Source organism: Capricornis sumatraensis, chromosome 17 (assembly GCF_032405125.1).
Source record: "Capricornis sumatraensis isolate serow.1 chromosome 17, serow.2, whole genome shotgun sequence".
Taxonomy (NCBI): Eukaryota; Metazoa; Chordata; class Mammalia; order Artiodactyla; family Bovidae; genus Capricornis; species Capricornis sumatraensis.
Window position 1 is genome coordinate 76,744,042 of NC_091085.1, and position 14,166 is coordinate 76,758,207.

General features: G+C 44.6%; 1 protein-coding gene across 2 annotated transcripts in view; it reads right to left on the reverse strand.

Annotated features, from left to right (window-relative positions):
• Positions 1 to 13,335, reverse strand: part of EIF4ENIF1 (eukaryotic translation initiation factor 4E nuclear import factor 1) — a 38,298-nt gene extending 24,963 nt beyond the window's left edge. For both annotated transcript variants that reach the window (XM_068989710.1, XM_068989709.1), the window contains exons 1-2: positions 13,243 to 13,335; positions 791 to 864 (exon numbers count right to left, since the gene is read on the reverse strand). In XM_068989710.1, the coding sequence (XP_068845811.1) occupies positions 791 to 864; positions 13,243 to 13,335 (167 nt within the window). The remainder of the gene's footprint in view (positions 1 to 790; positions 865 to 13,242) is intronic.
• Between the last annotated feature and the right edge of the window lie 831 nt (positions 13,336 to 14,166).

The window sequence follows — 14,166 nt, forward strand, 5'->3', positions numbered from 1 at the left end:
TTACCAGGGGTAAGTGGTGTGGAGTCCAGATTCAGCACCCCTATGAACTGTCCATATACAAAAATTTTAAAAAAGCATGTCCTATTTTAACCAAATAATTAAACACTTTATATTCTTAAAAAAATGTGGGCCAATATCAAGTATTTACCTTGATATTTAAGTGACCTTAGAGTCTTAAGATAACTATAAGAAATGCAATGTAGGGTTATTCTAAGAGACTTTCAGACCATTGTTAGCTATGGCCTTCTCAAACCAAAGCTTTCTACTTCTTTTGAGGGAGCCCAAGATGCAAAAGGGCTAATCTGATTAGCCTAATGGTTCTCCTGTTTGGCGGGGAGGGGGCTGATAAAAGGCTCAGAGCTCTACTGACCGTCCTACCCGAGGCAGGCCCTTGAAGAAGGACCCTCAAAAGCGTGTGCAAAAATCACTGGCGGAGAGAAGACCCTGGCTGGGGCTCCTGTCTCAAGTCAGCTCTTCTTTGTGGCTACGCGCCTTTGACCAAGGCATTTTCTAGTTTTAGTTTCAACACCCGTTAGTTGAAAGGGAACTGGTTCAGGGGTCCCTGGAGTTCCCTGCAGCTTGTATCCCTGGATTTTAGCTAATCAGTAATGAAGCCGATAAAAAAGGCAGTGCAGCGGGATGCCACTTACGTTCGAGCTTCCCTGCAACGTATCCGTGTGGAAACCCAACGTCATTACCCCTGAATCTCCCCACTTGTTAATTCTAGCAAAACAACACAACTCTTAATTGACTAAGTTTGGTGTAACAAGAAGCTGACCCCCATAAATACCTGTCGTATTTCTCAGAGAGGCACGAAGGCCTCTGTTTGGAATGAGGGCGTTCTTTAATATCCAAGAGCTCCTCCTAGAAAGAGAAATCATATGGTGATATTGAACAATATTTCTTGGGTCACATACTTTCAACTTACTTTTGTTACCAGTAACTCAGTGTCTACATAAGCAGTTCACACAGAACTGCTTATTTACTGCTTATTTACACCCTGGCTTACTCCTGAAAGGACAAAGTTGGCTCAAGGTTCTCAACAGCTGCTCAGGCGTAATTGGCAAATGATGTAAGCGATCAGTTTATTGCTAAAACACATTCTCTCATAAACTTCCATCTAATAATATGCTCCACACACTGAACGCTGATAAGGCATGGTAGCTTCAGGCTTATATAAAATGTTCAGCTAACCTGACTAGTCTTAAACGCATCAGAATCCAACGTACAAGGGACAGATTTTCTTTTTATTGAATAGTGAAATTGCAAGGGGAAAAAAAGCATCCCAAACACCCATATACCATGTATCTGGTGTACGTGTCCTTAACAGTCACAATCCCTCTCCTTAACTATTTTGATGCACAAACTGAGAGCCTCTTCAAACTGGCTCCGGTATCCTTTTGACACACCTCATCGTTTTGAATTTTTATTTATTTAAGCCGTGATGCCTGCCAAGCAGGATCTTAATTCCCCAACCAGGGATCAAACCTGCACCGCCTGCAGCAGAAGCACAGTCTTAACCACTGGACCACCAGGCAAGTCCCCCATTATTTTTTAAAAAGCACATTTTTACTCTCTGCATTACATGTACCCATCCTGTCCTAGTCTTAGAGTCAGCCATTTCTCTGAGAAATCCAAGCTCCTTTAAGTGAGAATGGTGTAAGAATTCGAGGTTTGGTAACTCGGTATCCTCATTTGCTTCCAGGTGGAAAATGAGAAAAGAAGAGAAGCTAAAGGCAAAGGAGAAGAGGAAGGATATACTCATCTGAATGCAGACATCCAAAGAATAGCAAGAAAGATAAGAAAATCTTCCTCAGTGGTCAATGCAAAGAAACAGAGGAAAACAATAGAATGGGAAAGACTAGAGATTTCTTCAAGAAAATTAGAGATCCCAAGGGAACATTTCATGCAAAGATGGGCTCAATAAAGGACAGAAATGGTATGGACCTAATAGAAACAGAAGATATTAAGAAAAGGTGGCACGAATGCACAGAAGAACTGTACAAAAAAGATCTTCATGACCCAGATAATCACAATGGTGTGATCCCTCAGCAGAGCCAGACATCCTGGAGTCCAAAGTCAAGTGGGCCTTAGGAAGCATCACTATGAACAAAGCTAGGAGGTGATGGAATTCTAGCTGAGTTATTTCAAGTCCTAAAAGATGATGCTGTTTAAGTGCTGCACTCAAATATGCCAGCAAATTTGGAAAACTCAGCAGTGGCCACAGGACTGGAAAAGATCAGTTTTCATTCTAATCCCAAAGAAAGGCAATGTCAAAGAATGTTCAAACTATGGCACAATTACACTCATCTCACACGCTAACCAAGTGATGCTCAAAATTCTCCAAGCCAGGCTTCAACAGTATGTGAACCGAGAACTTCCAGATGTTCAAGCTGCATTTAGAAAAGGCAGAGGAATGAAAGATCAAATTGTCAACATCTGCTGGATCATAGAAAAGCAAGAGAGTTCCAGAAAAACATCTACTTCTGCTTCACTGACCATGCCAAAGACTTTGACTGTCTGGATCACAACAAAATTTGGAAAATTCTTAAAGAGACGGGAATATGAGACCACCTTACTTGCCTCCTGAGAAATCTGTATGCAGGTCAAGAAGCAACAGTTAGAACCGGACATGAAGAATAGATTGGTTCCAAATTGGAAAAGAAGTACGTCAAGGCTGCTTATTTAACTTACATGCAGAGTACATCATGTCAAATGCCAGGCTGGATGAAGCACAAGCTGGAATCAAGATTGCTGGAAGAAATACTAATAACCTCAGATATGCAGATGACACCACTCTTATGGCAGAAAGTGAAGAGGAACTGAAGAGCTTCTTGATGAAGGTGAAAGAAGAGAGTGAAAAAGCTTGCTTAAAATTCAACATTCAATAAAGTAAAATTATGGCATCTGGTCCCATCACTTCATGGCAAATAGATGAGGAAACAATGGGAACAGTGACAGACTTTATTTTCTTGGGCTTCAAAATCACTGCAGATGGTGATTGCAGCCATGAAATTAAAAGACGCTTGCGCCTTGGAAGAAAAGCTATGACGAACCTAGACAGCATATTAAAAAGCAGAGCCATTACTTTGCCAACAAAGGTCCATCCAGTCAAAGCTATGGTTTTCCCAGTGGTCATGTATGGATGTGAGAGTTGGACCATAAATAAAGCTGAGTGCTGAAGAACTGATGGTTTTTGCACTGTGGTGTTGAAGACTCTTGAGAGTCCCTTGGATGGCAAGAAGATCCAACCAGTCCATCGTAAAGGAAATCAGTCCTGAATATTCAGTGGAGGAACTGATGCGGAAGTTGAAGCTCCAATACTTTGGCCACCTGATGCGAAGAACTGACTCATCTGAAAAGACCCTGATGCTGGGAAAGATTGAAGGTGAGAGGAGAAGGGGATGACAGAGGATGAAATGGTTGGATGGCATCACCGACTTTATTGACATGAGTTTGAGCAATCTCCGGGAGTTGGTGATGGACAGGGAAGCCTGGCATGCTGTAGTCCACGAGGTTGCACAGAGTTGGACACGACTGAGCAACTGAACTGATGTTATACACACACACGCACCTGCTCATATAGACGCATATACACAAAACCATTGCCGCCTTTTTATATAAACATTTTCAGAGTAAACTAAAAATAGCAATTCCCAAACTTTCAGTACGAGTAAAATGCTACAACTGCTTTGCAAAAAAGCACATACCACTGTACCAGGGCCTCTCCAACACCCTTGTCACAGGCCTCAACAGAACACCTGCTGCTTGTCTGATCACCGCTTCCCCTGTCTCGGGGTGAATATGGAGGGACAGAGCTACTCTCTTAGCCTTTAGGAATCACTGCACAGAAGCATGCCATGTGTGTCGTCACACACCTGAGGCACCTAAATGTTTTCTCCATGACAGCAAAATGCCTGAGAATAAGAAGACATTTTAGTTTTAATACCACGATATCAATCAGGCGTTTACATTTATTTATGATTCACTTATGAATTGTGTCTTATTAATCGGGTAGAAATACCTAGAAAAATTGGGAATGTTGAGACAAACAGAATCCCAAATACAAGAAAATGTCTAGAGGCCACTAAAAATTCTGAAAAAAACTGTCAAAGCACTGACATGCCACCTGCAAACTGGCAGTAGCAGGTGGGGTCCAGTGAAATCTGTGTGGTGAACAACGTCAGGAAGGCAGGAGGGACACAGCTTGGTGGTGAGGGGACCAATAGTAGTTACGGCGACAGAAGATGTAACAGCACAGAAATCCTACCAACAAGAGGGCTTGAAACATTTTCCAGTAAAGACAGGAAGGACCTTGCAATACAGGAAATACTTATATACACACTGCAGGGAGAAAACCCTGCAATCCTCTGCTGTTTGAAGCAGCCCAAAGATGAGTACCCACCCCTCACGTCACCACCCACAAATCCAATGTTAAAGAGCCCCAGCATACTATTAAACCAAGTGCAACGTACTTCATCCTTAAATAGGTACATTCTTAATACACAAAGTTTCTAAACAGTGTGGCTCTAAAATGTTTTAACTCCAAATAACAGGGAGCCCAAGTAATAGGTGTTCTCTATTACTACTATTGCTGTTTGCTGAAATGAGATACCATTTCACGTCTACCAGGACGGCTGTTTAAAAATAAAAGAGAAAAGAAAATAGTGTTGACAAGGACGTAGAGAAACTGGAGCCTTCTATCACTGCTGATGGGAATGGAAGATTGTGTGGCTATTGTGGAAAATGGTGGCAGTTCCTCAAAAAGTTAGACACATGACCCAGCAATTCCCATCCTAGTTACATACCAAAGAGAACTGAAAAATTATAAACCTATACAACGCAACAGTTAGCAATAATACAGAATAAGTTCTGATACAGTATGAGCCTTGAAAACACTATGTTAAGTGAAAGAAGTCAGACACAAGAGGCCACATACTGTGTGATTCTCTCTACGCGCAACTTTCAAACTGGGGATATCCACAGCGTGAGAAAGTAGGTTGATGGTTGCCAGGCGCTGGGGGAAGGGAACTTCGGGCGGTGACTGCCAGTGGGTACAGTTTGTGTTTGTGGAGACGAAAACAGTCTCAAATTAGATAGTAGTGGTGGCTGTACAACTTTTTGAATTTACTAAAAAGCACTAAATGGTACTTAAAAAAAAAATATTTTATTTATTGGACACACTGCATGTGGGATCTTAGCTCCTCAACCAGGGATCGAACCCATGCTCCCTCCATTGGGAGTTCAGAGTCTTAACCACTGGACCACCAGGAAAGTCCCTAAACGGTATATTTTAAAAGGGGTGAATTTTATGTATGTGAATTCTATCTCAAGAACAAAAGAATTTTAAGCAAACTAAGAGGTTCAGTTAGCAAAGGTTAATGTTTTACTCTCTTTTTACAGATCTATCACTCTAATTACGGATTAATAAACAGCAACGACTCTCAGATACAGAAAAGAAGCTCAGATTGGTAAAAAGGTTTTACCTTTCTCTCCCATATTATTCTAGTTCTCTATTGACTATATGCTTGGCACGTACTAGGTGTGAACGCTCAAGTGACTGTACAAACTTGACAGGCATGTAAGAGCGCGAAGGGGAGTTACATGCACACAGTCACAGGCACGAAGGTTGGTGCACATGGTCACCAACCATGCCAGCAGCGCCACCCGTGCCAGGGTATGCCTCTGACCAAATGCAATGGCCAAAACACAGTCCACCTGTCTACAGAGGATGAAGAGTCATTTACTTTATTAACAGGCCAAGAACTGGGAAAACAAAACAATTTTTGGATTGTAATAATTGCTGGAAATAACATCTTTCCGTAACATCTTTAAACATCTAGGTCAAACTATACACCGTTCTTGAGAGTAGGGCCTTCTAAAACCAGTCTCCCAGCATCAAGGAAACCGCACATGAACACACTTGTGCAATCTCTGCAATAAGTGTTCAGCTCCACTGGCAATCCAAAGACCCCCACTGGACCCTAGGAGGCCAAGAAGTAGCACTTTAAACCAAACACGTTTCTCAAAATGTGGCCCAACATCCACCCCAGCGTTTGGGGAGAAATGAGACCTTCCTCGTGGGATTTAGAGAGTTAAACCTGCCAACCTTCAGCAATGTCTCAGGTGGCTTAAGGCGGCTTCCCAGCCTGAGAGGACCCAGCACGTGAGTGGGGAGGAGAGGAGCCATCAGCTAAGGCAACACGAAGTCTGCCCTTTCATAACTGTCCACACAGCACTTCCTGTGTGCCGGGCTTAGTGGCCAGCACAGGCAGACGACTGCTGTCCCTTGGCCCCACTGCTCTCCAATCTCTCAAGAGATGCCTTCTTGAACTCTCCATCTCAGGAGTTCTTAACAGCAATTATTTCTGGAAAGGAATCTCTCTGGGATACTTTCAGAGAAAAGCTTCAAGTTTGGCGAAAAGCAGAATACTTCAGAGTGCTCATTTTGAACTGAGTATGTTCCTTTGCTATGAGTACTTCAGGAGGGGATGGGAGATTACCCTTTTGTAGAGTTCTGACAACCTACAGAAACTTGCATCGTGGACAGATTTACTGAAACGATCATCTGGTCAAGAGAGGAGTTATTATCTGAGACCTTACTTTTTCGCATAAGTGACTAAAACCTGACTGGGCAAGAATACGCTGCTAATTCCCTAAGATCCCAGGCCCATAGAAGTGTAAACGTATTCTCAGGTTTAGCAGCCTTCCTTAAAGAAAATGTGTCAAGCTTTCCCAAACAATCTATTTGGGAACTACTAACGTGGGCACCCACTTTCAGTGATCAGAATTAAAGTAGAAATCAAATGATATAAGCCCAAAGCAATAGTTAAACCTTATACAGTTTCTGCAGAAATCCTAAGCATTCTGTTGACAATCTGACAGAATTTCACACAAGTCACTTAGAGAGATGTTCTTTACTTCTGTGAGCTGAGTTTAATTCATACGAGTAATATGGCCAGGCTTTTTTTGTGGGGGCTGTGCCCTGTGGCATCAGGGATCCTAGTTTCCCAACCAGGGATCAAATCCATGCCCCCGGTTTTGGGATGAGGGGTTCCAACCACCGGACTGCCAGGGAAGCCCCCGAAGCTCGAGTGTTTACAACTACCGTGGATATTTCTATTCCATTGTTAGCTGTCCAAGCGCCCTGGAAGTGACCCAGTACCTCACCTGTGTGCCTGCTCTTCCTGAAGAGGGCAGATGTCCCTGGAACAGCATTTGGGCTGGGTCCCTCTTTGACCTCCTCTCCTGGTCCCCACCCTCCACACACCCACTAACTTTGGGCTTGGCCCATGAGGCTCTCAGATGGTTGCTGACTGACCTGATATCTCAATCTGTGAGTCACATGACTTTTCTGAAAGGCTTAGAAAGCTTTTAAAAATAGCAATGGGGTACTGGCATCCAGAGGTGACAGCCGGGCAATGGTAAACGACCGACACAGGGTGTGTGGGATTCACTTCCCCATCCCCCACTCATGAAGTCTGCTGAAGGGGCACCATTCAGAGCAGGTCTTACAAGCAGGTCAGGGTTCAAACTAGATCCTGTAGGGCCCTGTAGGACGCAGCACCTGGATTCAACACAAGCCTCTAATGGCAGCTGATTTGATGCACACACTTTCTTCTACTGAAAGAATTCATGTGAAGATAAGAAAATGGAAATAGGAAAAAAAATTGGAGAGCCTGCTTTTTCTGTTGATCTGGCCAACACAATAAAAATAAACCTTGGCTTTTAAACGTGACTGATAAAAGCAATGTAAAACATGAAGTAAGCAAGTAAATAAGTACAGAAAGAAACTTAGGAAAATCATTTTTAGGGTAGAAGCACTGTATCTGCAATACTGCTTTATGGTTTCATATTAAAATGGAGATGGTTACTGTGACGCACAGAAAGTAAGCGTGTGGGTCTGAAGTCGGTATCTGAAGAAGCTGCCTTTCAGTGCTTCTCCCTACCCTTATTATATCATAAGCTGTTTCTAACACTTATTGTGTGTCAGGCACTTTTCTAAGCACTTGACATCCATTTTCTCATTTATTCTCCACAAAAATCCTATGGGGCAGACACTGTTCTCTCTGCATTTCACAGAGGACAAGGACGAGAGTCAGAGAGCTGAGAATATGGCCGAAGGCAACACGGGTTAAGTGAGTGGCCGAGTGGGGGTCCCAAACCAGGCAGCGGGTCTCGGTGGCCCCCTGCTCTCTCCACTGGTTCTCCCGGAGGATGAAAGAAGGCACCCAACCCCTCCCAGCAGCTCTGTCATCAGTGCTGGGTTTGTCTCTGTCCACTGAGACCATGAGGAACCCTGAACAAACTGCCAGCTCCCTGGGCAGGCTTCCCCTGGGCCAGCTCCTCTCAGAGCACCTTTCCTGAATCAAAGGCCCTGCCCACAAATGTCTGTGTCCCAGTTTCCCATTGTGAAATGACTGGCTCCTTATCTAGCCAGAAGTTCCCACCACGAGCAAGGAGAGGATACCCAAGGGGGCAGGGCACCGTGAATCCTGACTTTTTCCAGATGATTCAGAATTGGAACAGGTAGGAAAGAGCACTAGCAAGACAGTGTCTGCGGTGGTATCAGTCAGCCCCCTCTAAGAACTTCCAGTTAGGTTTTCTGGACAGCAGAAACTTTAACATGGTATCATGATTTTTTGTACTGTAATTCTGCCTTCCCCAATATAAACAAGCAGCCCTATTTTTATGCTAGCTTAAAAGTTTGCAGCTTAGTGCCTCACTGAAATGCCACCTATTATCTCAATTTATGATGTACCCATGAAGCTGTCGAACGAGATCTCGGTAGAGTAAACACTTGACTATCTGACTACTGATTTCAACCTAGACTTTAAATCAAAGGGTATTCTCAAAGGCTTGACTTCAAGTCTCGCAATTGATTCTAAGAAGGCCAGAATGATTACTCAAAGCAGTCCACTTCAGTTGCTTGCCTGTTTTCTTAATGATTTTCCCGGGCAGTCAGCACTTTCACTGCTGGGGCCCAGGTTCAATCCCTGGTTGGGAAACTAACATCCTGCAAGCCATGCAGCATGGCAAACCAAACACGCACGTGCACAGAGAAACAAACAGAACAAAACCTAAGACCAAGACATCAACATGGCTGTGCCACTGTAGCCAGCCGCCCACCGGCCACAAATCAGGGTGGTTTCCTTTAAAGATCCTTACCCTGGCCAAAGGGTGCCAGTTTATAACTAGTCAAGGCAATGAAGAGCACACAGGCAACTCAGATAATCCCACACCTATTTTTCAGGTGGTAGATTTAACATGCATGCTTAACACTGGTCAGTATCATGCTGAATATTCTAAGTGTCCTCTGCTCTTCTTCCCTGTCCAACTGGCAAGTGACAGCATTCATTAAGGGGTCTGTGGCAAGCTACAGGAGCAAAAGAGGAACAGTACAAAGCATGTAATACTCTGATCTAAGAGAATCAAGTTTATTCACTGGAAGAAAGAAAAACCAAGGATCTGAGCAGTGAGACAGTCCCAAGCATTTCTATTTTGTATTTCAGGCAAAAGATGCTATCACTAACTGAAGAGCAGCTACTACATCTCAAGAACTGGTAAAAGAGGACCTCTGAAGAAGGTAAGCAGCAGCTCAATGAGTCCCCAACTTTTTCCACTCGTAAGCCTCACTACCTCCTGTTTTCTAAACTAATGGTTCTCAAACCCGAATCTGAGTCAGAATTCTCTGAACTGCTTGTTATTCAGCCAGAGATGGCTGGCCCTACCCCTAGAGTTTGATTCAATGCCTATGAGATGGGGCTCGAGATTTTTATTTCTAACACTTTACCAGATGATACTAAACCATGGCTTCCCTGGGGGCTCAGATGGTAGAGAATCTGCCTACAATGCGGGAGACCTAGGTTCAACCCCTGGGTTGGGAAGATTCCCTGGAGAAGGAAATGGCTACCCACTCCAGTATTCTTGCCTGGAGAATCCCATAGAGGAGCCTGACAGGCTAAAGTCCATGCGGCGGCAAAGAGTAAGACATGACTGAGCAGCTAACACTTTTACTTTTCACTAAACGTTACTTGAAGCAGCACACTTTGAGAACCACTGTCTAAACCATTTTTAATCCATGACTTTTGATGTGGGATCCCACTCTATAACTTTCCAAAGTCCTTAAACATAATGCACTCACTCAAAAAAAAAAAGGTACCATGTAAATACTACCAAATCATAGCTTTTGATTTTAGGAAAATGCCAATCTAGCAAAATGGATCTGAGTAGGTTTACACATTAAGGGCTCAAAACCCTCAAAATAGCAAGTGATATAATAAGCCTACTTATAACCATCCAAATTAATAATCACTGAAGCTTAGGAGGAGGCCTGAAAATTCCCAGTGTGACTCTTACATGAGTTCCTGAGACATGCATGGAGGCACAGCAGACACTAACTGAACCCTGAGGAGTAACTATGCACCTGGGTCCCTCGACAACATCAACACCATATTTCAGGTTCCCCACGGAAGACGAAAGCCCTGTTACTCAAAGCATGGTCCGTGGGCCAGCAGAATGGGCCCCACCTGAGAGTTGGTTAAAAAGTCTCATTAAAAGAGTTGGTTAAAGAGAGGCAGAAACATCACTAAATGCTTTATTTATTCCAACAGTTTGGTCCCAATAAGTAGATAGGGAGGAGGATGGCTCAAATATCATTCCAGGAGTAGAATCAACAGACCATTTACTATAGTGCTAAGAACACAGAACTGTTTTAAACTTCCTTCGAAAGAAAAAAGGCTGAGTTTGCCTCAAACGCTACATAAAACTACCAGAGTATTGATACACATGTATATGAAAGCACTAACCTAATACCCCAACACTACCCAATCGTGACCCTAAAATTGTGTGTGTGCGTGCTCGCTCAGTCCTGTCCAACACTTTGCAGCCCCATGGACCGCAAAGCCTGCCAGGCTCCTCTGCCCATGGAATTTTCCAGGCAAGAATACTAGAGTGGGTGCCATTTCCTACTCCAGGGATCGAATACGTGTCTCTTGTGTCTTCTGGAATGGCAGGCAGATGCTTTACCACCAGCGCCACCTGGAAGCCCCTATAATTGTCATTAACTAAGAACTCTTACATGAGCCGGAAAGTACAACTATTTCTAAGTAACCTGCGTAGAGACCGTTGAATCTAAACAATCATTAACCGAAAAAATTTCTTTAAGGCACATTTATTTAACTGAGGCAGAATTCTGAGGCTAGACTGTCAAATACAGGCAATACTGAGCTTCTTATTCTTTACTGTAGACACTCACAAGTTCTACACTGAGAGATTAATAATATCTTAATATTATTATAATATCATCTTCCTAAAAATAACATTCATAAAGATGGATATACATTTTAAAAATGAAATATACACCTTACCCTCTAATCAAGGTGTTGAAAATAATTCAACAGCTTCTATGCCTGGATTCTACAACATAATGTACCAGTCAGAACTTTTTCTCAAAAAGAACTGGGAGACCTGAATTCACATGAGTTTATAAAAGCACTTTCCTTTCTTTTAATAAGCCTTTCTCCATTCAGATTTCACTTGTCAACATTTTAGGTAATGAATTTAAGTTGTGAAATACTACTCAAGCACTCTCAGGTTTGAGACAAACTATATTTGGGAAAACCAAACCTGAATGAAGAAGTCACGTGCTTTCTATCGCTGCATATTCTGTTATGCCAAAACAGATTGGGTTAAGATAGAAACTGACCAAAAACCTTTTACAAGTGAAAACACTCTTGTCCTCAAGACTTTTTTTTTATGCTAAAAATGAATGTTACTCCAATAACATTGGGCATTTTATCAAGTAATTAAAGTACCCAGTGTTACTGAAGTAATATTCATTTTTAGAGAGTTAAAATTAGCTAGTTAAAAGCAGCAGCATCAGTGCACACAGAAGGCCCGAGTTTAAAACACGAACCAGTCAGCATCCTGGGAAGCCTGGGACAACAACATTAGAGTCCTTGATTGGGCTCATACAAGGGAAGTAACAGATACAAGGCCCAACTGGGGCATAACTCTTCCCACCAGCAGTCCCAAGCACATTTAATGTTCTACAGCCCAAAACATTTCAGGGAACCAGGAAAGAATTCAATGCTCTCATCAACTGCTTCAGAAACGGTCAGTAGCCCACAAGACAGTGAAGCAATAGCTTCAATAAACACATGACCTTGAGGTGATTCCTCCCCCGACAACCTCAGGAAAAGCAGGTATCTAAAGGAGCTGAAATCACCACAAGTCTTCAGCTAAGGGAAATATGATTAAAGTCTTACTTTCTTGAGTCCATATCCATTTTATAACAGCATGTAAAAAGAATTAAAAAATCTGGTTACCCCAGGCAAGCATACCAAAGTACTCCTGTGAGTTCAGCTCTCAAGGAAACATCAGCACAGAGGACACTGATGTCTGTGAGGCATCCCAGAGCTGGAATCCTTCCTCTACGGCCTGTAAGTCAGCCGCACAGCTGTTACACAAAGTGTGCGCCAACACATTAGTTGTTGTTGTTTAGTTGCTAAGTCCTGTCCGACTCTTTGCGACCCCATGGATGGTAGCTGGCCAGGCTCCTCTGTCCATGGGATTATCCAGGCAAGATTACTGGAGTGGGTTGCCATTTCCTTCTTCAGGGGATCTTTCCCACTCAGGGATCGAAACCTGGTCTCCTGCGTTGGCAGGCAGATTCTGTACCACTGAGTCACCAGGGAAGTGCCAACATATTCCAATCCACAAATTCACACAGGGAGGATCTGGGCAGCCTTCAGTGGAAGGCTGCTGCTGCTGCTGCTAGGTCACTTCAGTCGTGTCCGACTCTGTGCGACCCCAGAGACAGCAGCCCACCAGGCTCCCCCATCCCTGGGATTCTCCAGGCAAGAACACTGGAGTGGGTTGCCATTTCCTTCTCCAATGCATGAAAAGTGAAAAGTGAAAGGGAAGTCGCTCAGTCGTGTCTGACCCTCAGAGACCCCATGGACTGCAGCCCACGGGATTTTCCAGGCAAGAGTACTGGAGTGGGGTGCCATTGCCTTCTTCTCAGTGGAAGCCTACTTAGGGGCAAATTTTAAAGTCTGGGTGTTTGTACTTTCAGAAAAAAAGTTCAAAGCAATGTTTTACTAAGCCTAGTTAATATTTAGTCCACATAGTTAGTCAGAATGAGACTACCTCTTTAAACGATACTAATGAAGTTTCTGCACAATGTTACCAATCTCCTCACCTATAAAGAAACACTATTTCATTAGTAACAAAGCGTACTTTTGTATAGCGATGGGGGGATCTGGAAGCGGGTTGCTTCTTCAGGTCGAGAAAAGCATCTCCATTTTCTGTTCCACCCACACTTCTATCCATGGCTCCTTGGTTGACAGTTTTTTGCACCTGGAAGAAATCAGCACAAAACTGTCACCGAGAACAATAAATTTTTAAGAGTCCTCACTGTTTAAGAAACTGAAATTATCTCGGACTCCCTTTAAAAAACCCTTTCTATAAACCAGAACCCACTGGAAACAAAACCACTGGTACTTGGATATCTCTTATCGTAAAGAGCTCTAAGCATCAACAGGCTAAGGAAAGCAGAAGCGGAACGTGCCCAGATCAGGGGACAGCCTTCAAGCAGCTTGAATACAAAAAGAAACCGAGACTGGTCGCTGCCACTCGTGAGGGCCGTCCGGCGGTAGTGGGGAAGTTTCCCGAAGTGGGGGCAGGTAGGAGACGGGCTGGGATCGGGGAAGTGGGGCAGTGGGAAAGTGCCTGTCACTTGCCAATGGACGGCGCCAGCTGCCCCTTGTTACCGGAGGCAGGGGACTGGGGACGGGGCCACAGCGCCCCTCGCCCGGCCCGCCGCACCTGTGGACATGTCAGGGGCGCCCGTGCCAAGGAAGGGGCGAGCGCCGGCTTCAGATCCAAAGGGGCCGCGACCCCAACCCCCGGCCTCTCGCGCAGGCCCCGGCCCAGCAGCCGCCTTCGGAGGAAGGGCGGGGACGGTACTCACTGAGGGGAGGCGGGCCAGAGGGAGCGGGAGGGCCGAATCCCCCAGCCCCGGCGCTGCGAGCTGGAGCCGGCGCAGGCCCGCCGCCGTCCGCCCCGGCCCGGCGGCTCGGGCCCCGCCAGCCCGCCCGCCGCCCGCCAGCCGCCCCGCTGGCCTCCGGTCCCTGCCCGACCCCCGCGCGCGCCCCGGCGCTC